This window comes from Tympanuchus pallidicinctus, unplaced genomic scaffold, assembly GCF_026119805.1.
Source record: "Tympanuchus pallidicinctus isolate F22 unplaced genomic scaffold, pur_lepc_1.0 scaffold6, whole genome shotgun sequence".
Lineage (NCBI taxonomy): Eukaryota > Metazoa > Chordata > Aves > Galliformes > Phasianidae > Tympanuchus > Tympanuchus pallidicinctus.
Window position 1 is genome coordinate 1,672,378 of NW_026294780.1, and position 16,242 is coordinate 1,688,619.

Here is a 16,242-nt window from a genome sequence, read left to right on the forward strand (position 1 = left end):
AAGATGATTAGGAATTAGGCTCCCACTGAGACAAGCAGGCAGGAAGGCCCAAAGAAAGACTCATTTCTTTCTTACATAGGTGCTTGGCTTTATAGAAAGAGCAAACCAGGAAAGTTTTTACCTACGAGGTTTGCTTCAAGTTTTAGTCTTGAAACAGATCTTTAAATCAAACCCGTGCATTGATGTGGAAGAAGACTGCAGAGTTTCCTACACAGAGAAACTGTAGCAAACTTATTTGTTGATTTAAAAAGATGAAATGGAGGGACAACTCTATTAAAATGTGTTTCTATAATTATTTAATTAGCAATGATATTGAATTTTAACTGTAGCAGTTATATAGCCATGATGCTATGATAAGAACTTTTGAATAAAACTGAAAAATAGTGAATGTATAGCCAACAGAAATCATTTGCATCTATATTAAAAGGGATAGTTAATAAATAACTAAAAACAGACATGGAGAGAAGACTGAGTGTGAAAAAATGGAGTCTTTCCCAGATTTCTATTTCTTAAATACCACTTAAGCTAATCTCTGTTAAGATAAGCCAAGCAAACACTGCTTTCAAGTCAACAATGAAGATTGTTAACTCTCCCTATTGATATTTACATCAATTAAACTTTGATAATTTTAGTTTGATGATCAGGAACAAACCTAGTAAAACAAACATATTAATTGTGCACACTCAGTAACAGTTTACTGTGACCATCATCATATAATTTTTGCTATGGCATCTTAAAATTAGTTCAATACAAGATGTTTTTGTGTTTTCAAATGAGTTCTTAGATGGCTATATGGATAGTAAGAATTCCTTAGCAACAGTTTATTAACAATTTAAGTCGTTATTGGAATTAGTAAAAGGTTTGAAAAAATTGTTGGATGGTATTGCTGCAAATTTATATGTCAGATGCATGCCCTAATATGAGGTGAGATGGAAATACTTTATTGATTTTGTTGGTAAGCCTTTTCTGTTGTATCTCACAGCTCCCAACCCTCCCACCATTCGAGAAGAGCTCTGTACAGCTTCTTATGATACTATTACTGTCCACTGGACATCAGATGATGAGTTCAGCGTGGTCTCTTACGAGCTTCAGTACACTATCTTCACTGGACAAGCTAACGTTGTCAGTAAGTGGAAACCTTCTCATTTCTGATTCTATTTCCTTGTCATTTCTCTGCAAACTGCATTCCTTTAAATATAAAGGTATTCGTATGGCAAGAACAAAAGAAAAACTTCCTAGGAAGACGTAAAGTTAAAATTTTAAATCCAAAGCAATATTCCCAACATCATAATTATAGTTCTCACTGACAGGATTTGTCTCTTGTGTCATCAAGCTTTTGTTGCAGGGATGAAGACTCAGTTCTGCTGTCTAGATTAGTCACACTCTTGGAAGAGTGTATTGAACTGGCCATTAGTTAGTTAACACTGCAGCCACCCTTATATCTATGACATGCCTTTTGACAACAGAGCCTATGTCAGAAATACAGCTTAAATCTTCCCTCTGACTGTTTGCAAGGCTGCTGAGCATAGATCTTAGTACAGTGAAGGCTAAGGCAGCAAACAGTGGTGGAACACCAGTTAATATGGTAACTTTGACTTATAATGGTGTTACCTAATATTTCTTGGTATTTTCTATAATAGCTCATGATTATTAAATACATGCACTGTTTCGTTTCTCGAATGAGCAAATCTGCTCATTATTCCTTGGATTGTTTTGTTTTGTCATCGTGTTTTTCTGAGAAAACACTCCAAGATTGCCTAATCTTTGGCTAGGAAGTCAGCACTTCTGGGTTCAGTGGATAGCAGTTTTTGACTAACTATAATTTTGGAGAAATCATTTAACTTCTTCCTGTTCCCTGTATATTTATTGGGAATACAACAATTTGATGTATGGTTACTTTGTGAAGATGAAGGAGTGTGAAATCAATCAATCAAAAGATGGATTTTGTTCATTCAACACATATTTGAATTGTGAATCACAGAATATTGTTGATTTAAAAAAAAAATACCTCTGAAAACAATGAAGTTTAGAGACTTCCTCTTGGCTCAGGAAGTCCCAGAGCAGTAAGCTGCTAGAGCCTGGGAGAGTATGGTGAGAAATTATTGCTGTATGCTTTCCCTGCTACTTAACATCTTCTTAGGCATTTGCTTTTCTCTACAATCACATACCTCAACCACACACTGATCTAGGTAAAGTTTGCTTTAGATAAGCACTTCCCAGTGTGGAAGTGATTTTGTCATTACAGAATTTGTTGAGATGCTTTGATGAAGGTGAGGCTTGAAGGACATGCTTACATACTTCATACCAGTGGTAAAATGGTATGCTGTTTGTCCTGTTCTACTATTGAGCCAAACTCTTGTGCTAACTCCACTGCTGCTGTGAGCACCTAATTTTCTCCATCGCTAAATTGGAATTAGTTTTCCAAGGCATCTGAAAGCATATCTGAGGATTCAAGTGCTAGCATTTTAGCAGCATTTTTAGGTTGCATAACACAAATGGTATTCAGGATTGAATGAAAGATAAAGTGGACCATTGAAAAACTGATTAATGTTTTGTTTAAACTTCAGTTTAATATTTCACTAAGCAACCTAATTTAGGGCAATGGTAAAATTTAAGAATGCTGGAAAGACCAAGTAAAATTCAATACATGCTCCTAGATCTGAGCAAGGTAGATACCAAAAGTGTAATAGTAATTTGGAACACATTACAATCAGATATATAAGGAAATAAAAGCTTCCCTGTTTAATCTGTCCATTAAGCAGACAGGACACCATGACTTAATGCAGTGTATTGCTTGTTTCTGACCTATTTTTGTCTATGGCTTTATGCCAGAAGACTTTATGCAAGTCAGCTATTGCTTCTATACATGAATAGAAAAGTGCCATTTCTGCACCTTTATGATATGAGGTTTTACTCCTTGCTTTAAAGTGAATAAATAACAAGGTATTTCACTTTGAGACTGAACTGTAGGTTTCCCATGTGTGTGTGAAGGCTTTGATCTGCAAAACAATCAATTAGTTTTCTTTCAGAGGTGCAATATGATAATTTGGGGGTTATAGCATGAATTACTCAGTGTGCAATCTGAACTTAAATTGTATCATTTTGAAAAAAAATGGTGCCACTAGAAGTTTGAAGAGGAAAGAAACTTCGTTTATAAAATTTTGTGAAGAGCTGAAATGAAGGAGAAAGAAATGAAAGGATTGGCTGACATGTTTATTTGTTTCTTAACTGCAGCTAGCTCCTACATAAATATCTTGGCTACTGGTTTCAATTTCATTGCAAGCTGTAGTTTAATCCAAGTTAAATACAAGCATATAAAAGTGGATGGTTTTTCTAAATATTGTCAGACTTTCTTTATCATTATTTAATGTGGAGTCAAACACATTCAGTGAAAGAATTGGACTCCTCAAGTCTAATAGATCTGCTAAATGTCTATCCAAATTCCTAATAAAGAGGACTCTCACTGCTCATTCCAACTTCCACTGGTACTGGAGCTTTGCCCACTAACATGATTTTATTCATAGAACTGCTTGGTTGTTTCTTTACTTATCTGGATTATTTTCTTTGCCCTGCATGAGGATATAAGATCATCCCTAGAATGTTGAGAAGTACTTCAGTAGTGTGAAATAACAAAGCTATTTTCTCTGTAAGTGGAATTAACATGCTCTACACTGAAATCTTGATGTTTTGATGAACTGAAGATAGCTTTTAATTAGTCGTTTAAATGAAATAGAGTTTAGATTAACACGAATTTCTTTCTGTGTATGGCATTTGTATGCTGTGGCACATATATTTTTTAATTTCCTATGTCGTATCCCCAAAAGTTTCCATTGCTATTGTATGTTCCCTGTAGTAGTTAATGTAAAGAGGTTCATAGATCATCTTCAGTTCTGTGTTACTATAGCTATGAATTAGTCACAAGGCAGTAGCTATGGTACTGTATTAAGCCAACAAGCTTTTTTTCCCTTGAGACAATAGGAATCACTTTGCATACAAACCCACCTACTGTGCTAATGGAAGTTGTTATTTTGGAATCCATTTCTTAAAACCACAGAGCCAGACTGACTGCACTTTCCACTCCTCAGTAAATTTCCCCCACCAGAGGCATATATCATTCAGAGATTGCTGAGAATTCAGTAACGAAAACAAGCAATGCTATGTTTTTCTAATGTATTCTCTATCCAACATAATCAACTATATTCTTTTTTATTAACTGAAAAATTGGAGAGTTAACATTTGGTGGAGAAGGTCCAACTGGAGTATTTCATTTTGAATCCTATTTCATACAGGAAAGATTACTTCCAAATGTGGCCAAATTGCTTGGCTATTAGTGCTTGGCAGCACTGTTCTGTGCATTAGAGCAATATAGAACTTTAAATCACGCAGCCTTTTACTAACACAGTAGTTCTTATAGCTGTATTCACGCATTTGCTTTTCTGAGAGGCATCTAGTACTTGCACTCTGAATGTTGTAAAGGCTTTATGAATGACTTTGTCACTAGCTAGTTAATGTGCATTATAATTTCAATATCTGATTTCAATAAATTTTCAAGTACTTTTTGAGTTGGCTTTTTTTTTATCATGAAGCTTTTTTACTGTTCTGCAGGAGGTTTAAAATTTAATCATCCAGCTTTTCACTATCGGTAACAAAGACACCTTTAGGGAAAACACGTAAGACTCTCCAAAACACAAAAGAGTAAATAATTCTCTTTTCTGTTAAATTGAATTTATGTTAGTTACATCGGCAAAATAGGAAAATTTGCTCTACTGAGGATGCAGTGTAGCATCAAAACATTCCCTGTGTTTTGTGATTACCTATCCCATGAGATAGGATAAAGGTATGTTGACAAAACTGTCCTGAGATAATTTGGAGTTCATGCTTACCTGAAAGGTTTGTGATTTATCAATCAATTTTTTAATCTATCTTTTGTCTCTTTCTGGAAGCTTTAATTTCTTAAAAACAGTTTGCATACAATTTTCAAAATGTTACTGAGGTTTTCAGTGAGTATGACACAAAATGACACAAAATCAAGGCAGAAAACTGCCTCTTAAAAAGATACAAAAAGAGTATATTTCTAGGAGAAAGAAGAAAAAAATCACTGTATGTTTTGCAGAAATCCTGCATATGTTTTTTCATTCACATGGGAATGTGGGATAGGGGTGGAGAGCTATCTGTTGCTTTCACCTACTGTATTTGTTTTACCAATTTGAATTTGTAATAATTTATTTAAATAAAGCATTTAAACGTAATTAAAATACTCAAAAGATTAAATAACCTTCCCATGACTTTTGTGCTTGTAGTTTTCAGGAAGATATATTTTATTAAAATCTCCCAGTGTAAATTTTAGGAGGATTAACACCTTGGGAATTTTCCCATCTGTTCTTTAAAGCACATCAACAACCAACACCAGGGAAAAAGCTTTGCAAATTATTACCTCCAGATTCTGAGAAACTTATTTTGAAAACTCACACATCCTGTATGAGACATCACTGTGCTCACTGCACCATTCCAGGATGTAATTTGAATTCTCTACATTTTTACAGTTTTAAAATACATCATTTTACCGCCTGTATAATCCTATAAAAAGCCCAGGGTTTGTGAAACAAGAAACCTGAATTTCACCTGGATCAAGACTGGGTATAACAGTAAACCCTTAGCTCTTGCTGACTCTCCAGTGAGGAGAAGATGTGTGCTTCACTTAGCCTGCTGCCAGCAGCAGGGAGCTGAGCATGCAAATGTTACCCCCAGATGCCCATGTTAGCAGGCTGTACTCTTCACTTCACTGATCGTTCTGCCATTGTCTTTTGTATTCAAAGAAGCACTGTTCTGATAGGGCAAAACAGGAGATGAAAACCTTTTGGTGTAGTGATAAATATTCTTTCATACCTAAAAGCTTAATTTGGCTGTCACTAGTTACTATTCCCCACCCTGAAAAATTGTGGACTTCTCATTTGATATCATCAAAAATTCATTCCCAGAATGCCTGAGTCAATGTTCAACTAGAAACCTGTTACCAAGTAGCTCACAGCCAGGAAGCACATGGACCCACTGTTGTGGAGGCATGCACCGAGCTTGTTGGAGCAGCAAAGGAACTAAGTTAGACAGTGTGCATTCACCAATAGTTGCCTGAGAGGCCTAAGAGAAGAGGGACAAAGAAATCCAGTGTGTTTTGTGTCTTTTGAAATAACAGAGACTTCCACTAGCAAATGAGCCACGTTGAACAGAGGCTTCCCATCTCTCTCTTCTGACTGTGGAGAGATTGTAGGGTAGATAAAGTCCTAACTCACGAGCTCTGCTCTTTGTTCATTGCCAAGTGGGATGAATCTAGGCCTGTGAGCATTTTGCCTTCAGGCCTCAGCAGCGAGATGTAGGAGTGCATAAGATGATTAAGGTTATGGATGTACATAGCAATCTAATTACTGGCTAGGGTTTTTAATAATATAATATCTTATTCTTGTGTACTTGAAGGATAATGGATATTGTGTATGTGTAAGTTCGCATACTTGGGATGAGAGAATGGAGAATGTCAGCCTGGTCTGGTGTTTGGCGACCCTGCACAGAGCAGGGGATTGAAACTCGATGGTCAGTGTGGTCCTTTTCAACCCAGGCCATTCTGTAATTCTATGATGATTCTATGATTCATCACATTTACAGACTTACTGATGTTATTTCATACTCCATCAGAAGCATCTAAGTTAGGAATTCCTTCCTTAGTCATCTTGGTTTCTTTCTGAATCAAGTGTTTAAGTTCACTTTATTTTAGCTTAATATTTATTGTGTGATAGCACCACTGAGCCAGGTGAATGGCCTTAGTGCAAAATCTATGTGGTAGTTCAGTTACAGAAAGAGTATACCTTTACTCTAAAATCTGTGTCAAATTTTTACTGGGATAAGTAGTCATTGAGATATTTTTTGCCATATTTAAATACTGCTGCTTTTATTTCCACTCTTCCTCTTAGGAAACCCATTCATACCCAGCTGTTTGAAGCTATTTGAATCCTTTGTAGTTAACACAAGGAGGCTACATATGTTCAGGATATTGACTGGCTGGAGAATAAGCAATAAACTGGAATTTTTTTTCCGCTTTAAAACAGGAAACTGTTTTAAATAAAACAACAGCAAGTAAATATTTTTGTTGCAGTAAATCATTCTTGCAGTTCATTTCAATGCTACCTAACACCAAAGAAAGTGATATTCTTGATGAGACAGAGGGACCTAGAGAAAAGTTGCATACCGTCTGTCCCTCCAGGTCTGATCTTAACAAATGAAAAACTGGATAAAGCTTACTTGATTGTAGCTTGTTAATAAGATAGTTCAAAGACACAGATGTGTGTTCAACCTCAAGATCAGACTTCCGGGTTTCAAATCAATGGTGGATGGATTCATCTCACTTTATTTCAGCTACCTAAAGTTAGGGATCTCACCTAAGCCTTTTCCTTCAGGCCAAAAAGAGAAAGCATTTTTAGCATTTAGCATTTTAAAGAGAAGCATTTTTAGGATGTTCACATCTAGAAAGGTGGACTGATTCCTGGCTCACCACAGTTTACAAAACATAGGTTAGACATTGCAGCCCTTCAATTACATGACGAGATGATATGAATCCCTGAAGCTGTGCCTTGATTACTTATTTGCACAACCGGATGAATAACTTGCTTACATCTCAACAATGTCATATAATATGAGAGAACTTTGAGAGTAACGTTTCATTATTTTTGCTTCAAATCTGGGTTTTAAATTCTATTTCTAATGACCTTTTATTATGAAAAGTATATTCCAAATTAGGAAGGAGTCTTTTAGTTACGGCAATGAATTTTTGATGAGTCTGTAAGCCAGTATCACAGCACGTATTCTTTAAAGTTTTGTGTTAGCCTTTTAATTTTTTCATGACACAAAGATTTTAGATGGGCTAAAATGTGAACTAAAAGTACTGGTGGCTTTTTAAAGATTCTCTTGTTGGTTTGCTGATAAAAAAACCAACCAGATTAAAAGCTGAAAACTAGTTTAATAGCACATTTGCATCCACAACTTTTTCCATGCCCTGTCAAGGCAAAGTTTGTCATGAATTTTTCCCTTTGCGTTTTCCAGCCTTATGCATCTACACAGATTCATATACTTTAATTTGCATATACCTTTTCTAGTTGTATAGCTAGAAAAAAAGATGGTGAACATCTATGTATTTTGTTAATGTAAACTTAGATTTATTTCAACATTTATAACAAAAGAGTTACCAGACTGAGGATCCATTAGACTAGGAGCTGTTCAAAATGTGCAGTGAATAATACAGGTGACTCACTGACACGAAAGTTAAAGAATCATGGAATCATAGAACAGCTCAGGTTACAGAACCATAGAATCATAATTTGGAAAAAAGCCTTCAAGATCATCCAGTCCAACTGCACTTTACCATACTACCCTAACTGTAACAGCCCTCCACTAAATCATGTCCCTGAGCACCACATCCAAACGGTTTTTAAACACATCCAGGGATGGTGACTCAACCACCTCCTTGCGGAGCCTATTCCAGTGCTTAACAACCCTTTCTGTACAGAAGTGTTTCCTGATATCCAACCTAAACTTATCCTGGCTCAACTTCAGGCCATTTCCCCTCATCCTGTCACCTGTCACCAGTGAGAAGAGACCAACCCCGCTCTCTCTGTAAGCACCTTTCAGATATTGGAAGAGAGCAGTGAGGTCTCCTCTCAGCCTCCTTTTCCCCAGACTGAACAGCCCCAATTCCTTCAGTCTCTCCTCGTAGGCCATATTCTCCAAGGCCTTCACAAGCCTTGTTGCCCTTCTTTAGACCTGCTCCAGCACCTCAATCTCCTTTCTGTACTGAGGTGCCCAAAACTGAACACAGTACTCGAGCTGAGGCCTCACAAATGCCAAGTACAGGGACAGGATGATTTCCACAGTCCTGCTCACCACACCATTCCTGATACAAGCCAGGATGCCATTGGCCTTCTTGGCCACCTGGGCACACTGCTGGCTCATATTCAGTCCATCAGTACACCAAGGTCCCTTTCCATCAAGCAGCTTTCCAGTCACTCCTCCCCAAGCCTGTAGGTTTGTAGGACCAACATTTGGCCTTGTTGAAATTCTTATGGTTTATGTCACAGTAGTAAAGATGCATGCAGTTGAATCAGTTCATATTAATGGAGTATCCTTCTATTTTGCAGATGATTTTGTAGATTATGTTTTATTTATTTCCTACATGTTATACTTGTGTGATAGGAAGTAAATATATCCCAAACGGTATATTTCTAAATAGAAAATTAATTAGCTCTTCCCCAGCTAACATTTAACTATGGGAAAGAAATCAAAGAGTTGCATCAATAAAACTTACTTGTTAAGTTATATCCTAGCAAAGTCTGGAGTGTAGAAGCTGAAGCTTGCTCTGGTGATCATTTTTTACCTAGTTTGGCTTCCCATGATTTCCTTCAGGTCCTAAAGAATGCATGTCTGTCAGAAAAGGTTCCACAGCCCTCCTAGCATTACTATTTATGTTAGTTTTTTGAAGCTTGAGTTAATTAATCCAAAAGGTAGATTGATAGGATCTCCATAGTACTCGATCTTTCAGCAATAAAGAATTCCTTGTGTAACGATATGAAAATTCCCAGATTGCTCATGTCTCCAATGAGTCTTTTCTTAAATGCCTATTTTTTTATGGTCAATTTCATATAGCAAGAAGTTAAAAGGTACTTTGGCTGAAGGCTGGTGAAATGCCTTAGTAGAATTAAGTAGCAACCCAGTGAATAAAATAGCACTTTAAAAGGTAGAAAAGCGAATTTTTTATCAGTGATTGGATGCTCAGGAGTGCTTTAAATGTTCCCCTCTTACAAAATGTCTAGTATGTTATGACTAATGTGCTTGGTTTGAAATTGCAGGTTTATGTAACTCAGCCGACAGCTGGATGATTGTTCCCAATATCAAACAAAACCACTACACCGTGCATGGGTTACAGAGTGGCACAAAGTACATCTTCATTGTTAAAGCCATTAATCAGGCTGGCAGCAGAAGCAGTGAGCCAGGCAAGCTCAAGACAAACAGTGAGTAATGTGAAATCCAGCACACACACTCTTCTCCTTTTTAGGTTTGGTCTTTGAAAGACACGTGAATGTAGAGCAGATTAACTTACAGTGCTTCCCACAGTGAAAGCCACTTATTTAACTTGATTCAAGATTGCCAGTGTCTCCACTACTGCAGAAATTACTTTCTGTTCAGAAAAGCATCTGTACTCTGGTCACTGGAAATAACATTTAGGAACAGAGCCTTCATATATGAAATGATTGAAAATATTATTTTGCAATTTGTTTTAGTGTCCTATCTATTCTTTTTCCTCTACAAAGTAAAACCTTTCCTTGTGTTTGTAGTAAAACATTTTAGTTTTGTATCGTGTTCATAAGATAATTGCTACTTTAATTTTATTCTCCAGAATGATCTTTCTTAGGACACTGGAAAACTTCTTTAGCTGCATTCCCCTCATTTTTTTATGGTGTTCAGTGGGGTGGTAGAGTAGTTAGAGATCCCACTTCAAAAAAAAAGTGGTTGCACAAATTATTAGCAGATGTAGTATGGTAATTTTAAGACTGGTTTTCAGCCTTTTTCTTGTGTCCTGGCCAACAACTCCTCAGTCCTGTGGTCATCATAAACAGCTTTGATCTCAGGAAATTGAACACTGGGTTTGTGCACCCTCTGAAACCTGCTTATTGAGGGGGAGGATGCTCAAAGAGGGTTGATAACTCAGTGTTGCAAGAAGCAGGGTGCAGAGAATGGCACGTACCAGTTTGGGGTCTATTTACCTGGCTTGCATTCCTGTGTCCTGCTGCTTGTACAAACCACGTATCTGCTACCAAGCATTTGGTAACACGTAAGAAGACCCACTGGAAATGACAGTCTTTCATCCTTTTCTCTTTTTGTGACCCAGTGTGGCACAAAAGCAATCTCTCAGGTGACTGTGAGAAGGGGTCTATGCAGATACAGTTCAGTACAGAGAAAGATATGCTTCAGATACTACTTCAGTGACACAAAGGCTACTAACCAGCTAAGGAGGCAGCTTGTGGATGTTTTACTCCTATCCAATAGTAAGAAAAAGATTTCAAAATGCACTCCCAAATAATATTCAATGTATTTATTTCATACTTAAACATAATGAATGAATAAATAAATATTATGAAAGTAGATTGTAACTTTAGAAATACTTCTTATCTAATTTTGCACTTACCTATAGTAATATTTACTGAGAATTAGTATCGCATCCATCATTTTCCACTTGAAATTTCTACATTTTCCGGTTTCCTGGAGATCTGGAATCAGTGCATATTGACTTCCTATTCAGAGGAATTTCATTTCTTCATATTCACACACCAATGCTTTCAGTTTCACTTCATGAAACGTACTTAACTGTTCCTTCATAAACACTGAGCAATTTACATCTTATTTAAAATTCACTTGTCAGTGTCAGAGGGTCACAGACCTCATGACAGTGCTCAGGTCTATTTTCTATGCATGCAATCAAATCTTCTGCTTACATACTTCTTCCTTGATATGAAAGACAATAAGAAGGGGAAAGGGCTTTGATGGAGCCCACATAGAGTCATAGTTTTCTAGCTGTACCTTTGTGGAGGTAAGCAATCACCCTGCTTATTAACCCACAAAGTTCATTGATCAGAATTGTGGCAGTCTTTACATATCTACAGGGTTTGGTTTACCAAAAAGTTTCCTGATATTGTCTGCAAGCACTGTGCTACAGCTGAAGAGACTTGCCAAGATCAACAACCTCAGCAGTGTTTTTACACCATAATATCTGGACCAAGTTATAGTTCACTTCCTTCTTTTTATTAATGCATGGTATCCAACAGGACAGCACCATGTAGGCATCCTTCCAAAACTGATCCTGAATTGTTGACTGTGCTTGTTATAAATAAAGCTGTGAGTGAAGGAACAGACAAGGCTAATGCTTTTTCTTACTTTCAAATTCATTTTGTGGGATTTGGAAATAACACTTTTTTGTAGCAATGATGAAAATGTTATTATGGAACTTTATCCCTAGGGAATTAATAGAATGTAACATTCTAAATCTAATATGCTGTGAAAAAAGCAACCCTCGGACCTTTATTAACATGTATATTGGTTTCAATTACATGCAAGAATTAGAGCGTTCAGGTTACCTTTAGGTCAGAGATAATAGGCATGATGATTATGCAGGGCTCTTTTCAGAGATTGTCAACACAGGGATGTTAGTGCACAATGAGACTGACAATGAACTGGCAATGCAAACCAGCCAGTGCAGAGAGCAAAATCAGTCTGTCTTGAGAACACTTCAGAGAAGGAGATTAATATGATTATGTAATCTTGTATGCTTCTTTCTTATGCTTTCTATCAACTCCTCTTTTTAAAATTAAAGACAAACTGTTCTCCTGCTACCTTTGTCTTTGCGTATCTAGGTCAGCCATTTAAACTGGACCCCAAATCTGCTCATAGAAAACTGAAAGTGTCTCATGACAACCTGACAGTGGAACGTGATGAAACCTCCTCCAAAAAGAGTCATACACCAGAGCGATTCACGAGCCAAGGGAGCTATGGAGTAGCTGGCAATGTGTTCATTGACAGCGGACGGCATTACTGGGAAGTGGTTATAAGTGGCAGTACGTGGTATGTATATAAAAATATGTATGAGAATCATTGGTTCACACCAAAGGCCCATGAAGGCCTCAGCACCGTTCCTCTCATGGAGATCAATAACTGAGACCTGAGGAATGGTTCAAAAGCAGGACAAGCGTATACTTTTACAGTTTGTCAGACTGTTTTCCCTAACTCCATCACTCTCAGACTCTGGAACTTATTCTGCCTGATAGAGCATTCTTATATTTAGCAACCCACACAGAACTTTTCCTTTGTTATTGAGGCTGATTGGTTTTTGAACCTACAGAACATATATTTTAAGATTTTAGTGTGATGGAGAGCTAAGAAATTTCATCTTTTTTCTGTAACAGAGTGAACTTTATAGGTGTGATATCTCTTTACTAAATATGAAAGATGTTACTGCCCTTCTGTTTTGCCCCTTCAAAGCAAAACAGAAACAGAATATGCGGCTAATTAGACAATCCAACTTCACAGTGGTGGAAATTCTGAGGAAAGGGTGAGGAGCAGTGGTGCTAAGTCTGTGCCCTAGGGTTTGAATGTAGAGACAATAAATGAAAGAGTATATTTATCTGTTTCTGAATGATCCTCTGTGCAACACAGGGCTGGGTTTCAAGGTCCCTTTAGTCAATAGAAGAGATGTTATCCTTTGAGATTCAAAGGCAGCAGTCTTGATGGAAGTTAATGGAGCAGAAAATCAGTGAGGTCTTCAGATATGCCCAGTGTTTCAAACAAGAAAAATATTGTGCACTTGTGCCAACTCCAAGGCAAGAAAGCAGAATAACTCGTGGCACATTAATCTCTGTTGGTTGAAAGCTCAACAACATATAACAACAAATACTTCAGTGTCTCTAAAACGTGAGGAACTTTAGCATTTCTTTAATATATGAGAAATCAGGTACTTGTCGTGGATATCCATTAATGGGAACATTTTCACAATCCTTTTACCTTGCACATCTTGCCATAAATTATGGTTTGCAGAGCGAATGTCTTCACCTACAAATGCTTCACTTGGCCCAATACCCCGTCCAAAAAACGCTCATTTGAATCTAAAAACCACACCAACATCTGGCAAAACATATTTGGGAATGGCAATTTTTTTTTTTTTAACGTGTCTTTTGATGTTGATTCCTATGTTCCTCCTTCTGGTCTATATATTATAGGAGCAACAAGAGATCAGATTAGAAGACAGACAGCAAAGTACTTTAAAATCAATGAATTCCTCTGTGCTCATCTGTTTAGAAGTGGAAATATGAGGCTCAGTGATTTAAACTCTAAGTTCCTGAGTACTCAACAGTTTTCCCTTTGAATACCAGAGATGCATGCTCCAAAAAATTACCATAGCAGCCAAACTACAAACAATGCAAAGAACAGTAAAGTTTCTCTGACCTCTCAGAATGAAAAGAGATGGGAAAAACATAAATTAACTCTGTGCCAAGATTATGTTGCAACTTCACTTAATTAGAATTCAGTCAGCACAAATAAGAGACCAAGGCCTCGGTGATTCCTTTGGGCTGACACTCTGACACACAGGCATGACAAGAGGCACTTGCTTTCCAGAGCTGTGTTTGTTTTGCAGGTATGCCATCGGTATTTCATACAAGTCAGCACCAAAGCATGAGTGGATCGGGAAGAACTCTGCCTCTTGGGTGCTGTGCCGCTGCAACAACACTTGGGTGGTGAGACACAACAGCAAAGAAATCCCAATAGAGCCTGCACCTCATCTCCGCCGGGTCGGCATTTTGCTGGACTATGACAATGGTTCCCTTGCTTTTTATGATGCCTTGAACTCCCTGCACCTTTACACCTTTGACATTACGTTTGGGCAGCCCGTATGCCCCACATTCACTGTGTGGAATAAGTGTTTAACCATTATAACAGGCTTGCCCATCCCTGATCACTTAGACTCCTCTGAGCAGCTGGCATGACTGTTAAAAGCTAACAAGTAGGAGGATGTGTTTCCCAGGGCAGCTGCCTGCAGGAGCTCGCCTGGAGCTGGTGGACTGCGTGGCATCTCAGTTGTTGCTGCCAAAACCAGCCAGAACCGAAAAGGGGTAGATCTCTCTTTTCTGAGTACTATATGCAGAAGGACAAGAATTTGCTTTAATAATACCTTAGAACTCTTTTTGCAGTTGCTTTTGTTTTGTTTTGCATTTAGTCCCTTTCAGGAAGATTTATAAATTATTTATAAAAAAAAAAAAAAAAAAGAAGAAGAAGAGGAAGAAGAAGAAAGGAAGAAAGGGGAGAGAGAGAAGAGAAAGCCTGGTTTGGATACCTGAAAAATGACTTATTTGTTTTGCACATCGATGGTCACATTCATTAAGGTTTCATCAGCTCGTTACATTATTTTATTTCACAGTGGATAAAGGCAGGAAATTGGAAGGATAAAAGTGTGCAGTGGTGGACAAGTCAGTATACTGCTGGTTTTATTCATGCCAATTTTAGTAGTCATTACTGATCTTATTGAATGCAAAATCTCATAATTTCTACCTTGCACATGGGAATGTGCAGACCAAAAAGAATAAAAATAAACAACTAAAGAAGTAGAGCTAGCCAACACAGCAAAAGAAAGTTTAATTTACTTCTGTTCACAGGGCAGTGCATTCTCTGTTTGCAAAACACATGTGGAATATCTTCTAGAAATCTGAGTGCATAAATCATGTGGTGATTTATTTTGTTGATGACAACATTCCCATCTGTCAGTTTCACTTTCGTCTTTGGGAAACACTGTAGAGTCATTGAGGACGTTAAAGACTGATACCATCTCTGAAATGGCAACGCTGGAGGAGAGGAGCCACCCCAAGGTCTGGCTGTAGACTAATTTGACAAAACACTGCAACATTTAAGGTTTGATTGTAATGGAAGACATTGCGTTTCTGATGGTAGACACATGAATGCTTATTGCTGATTTTACAAGGTTCAACACAGCAAGCACAGCCAATAACTCGGAAGTGAGACATGAGCCACCTTACCATTGGTTTTAAATTAAATACAAATGTTTCATTGTTGTACATTATGTAGTAATAACAAAGCAAGGAAATCTGTTTTGCATGAGCTGTATGGAGAAACATTGCAGCTGGAGTTTGTTCATAGTTATAATTGTCTTGAGCTGTTTGGGAAAGAACAGTTCTCTTTGTGAATGAGCACTAAACAAATTTTCAGGAATAGTAGGAATCTGCACAGGCAGGCTCTACATTCATGTAGGTGTTGGTGGATGAACTTCAATGAAGTCAATAGAAGTTGCACCTATTTTATCTCAAAGCTGAATCAGGTGCATTTTTTCACTTTTCCTTCTACGAGGTAGAAGGCTTTTGTAATTACTACAGTACTTGTTTATAAATGATCATTTTGGGAGATGTTTCAGGCATATGACAACTTTAAAAGAGTGGTCTTCTTACAGTGTTTTATTGTTACTGTTCAAGTGGTGAAAATCTGCCTGTGTGGAAGGAGTATAAATACCAACTTCAAGAAAATATTTGTTCAGTAGCTTATAACCATGCTTAGGTGTCTTTTGAAAAGGATGCCCTAATGCACTTTGTTCACTAATGGGTCCAAAATAAAATGGTCCCAAAGTCAGCTTCAGATTTTTTAAATATTGATTCT

The 16,242-nt window shown here is 37.4% G+C and overlaps 1 protein-coding gene across 6 annotated transcripts in view; it reads left to right on the top strand.

The window, feature by feature from the left end:
* MID1 (midline 1) overlaps positions 1-14,855 on the top strand; it is a 235,045-nt gene extending 220,190 nt beyond the window's left edge. For all 6 annotated transcript variants that reach the window (XM_052664947.1, XM_052664946.1, XM_052664948.1 and 3 more), the window contains 4 exons: positions 983-1,126; positions 9,885-10,046; positions 12,444-12,651; positions 14,219-14,855. In XM_052664947.1, the coding sequence (XP_052520907.1) occupies positions 983-1,126; positions 9,885-10,046; positions 12,444-12,651; positions 14,219-14,567 (863 nt within the window). In that variant the 3' untranslated portion in view covers positions 14,568-14,855. The remainder of the gene's footprint in view (positions 1-982; positions 1,127-9,884; positions 10,047-12,443; positions 12,652-14,218) is intronic.
* The last annotated feature ends 1,387 nt before the right edge of the window (positions 14,856-16,242 follow it).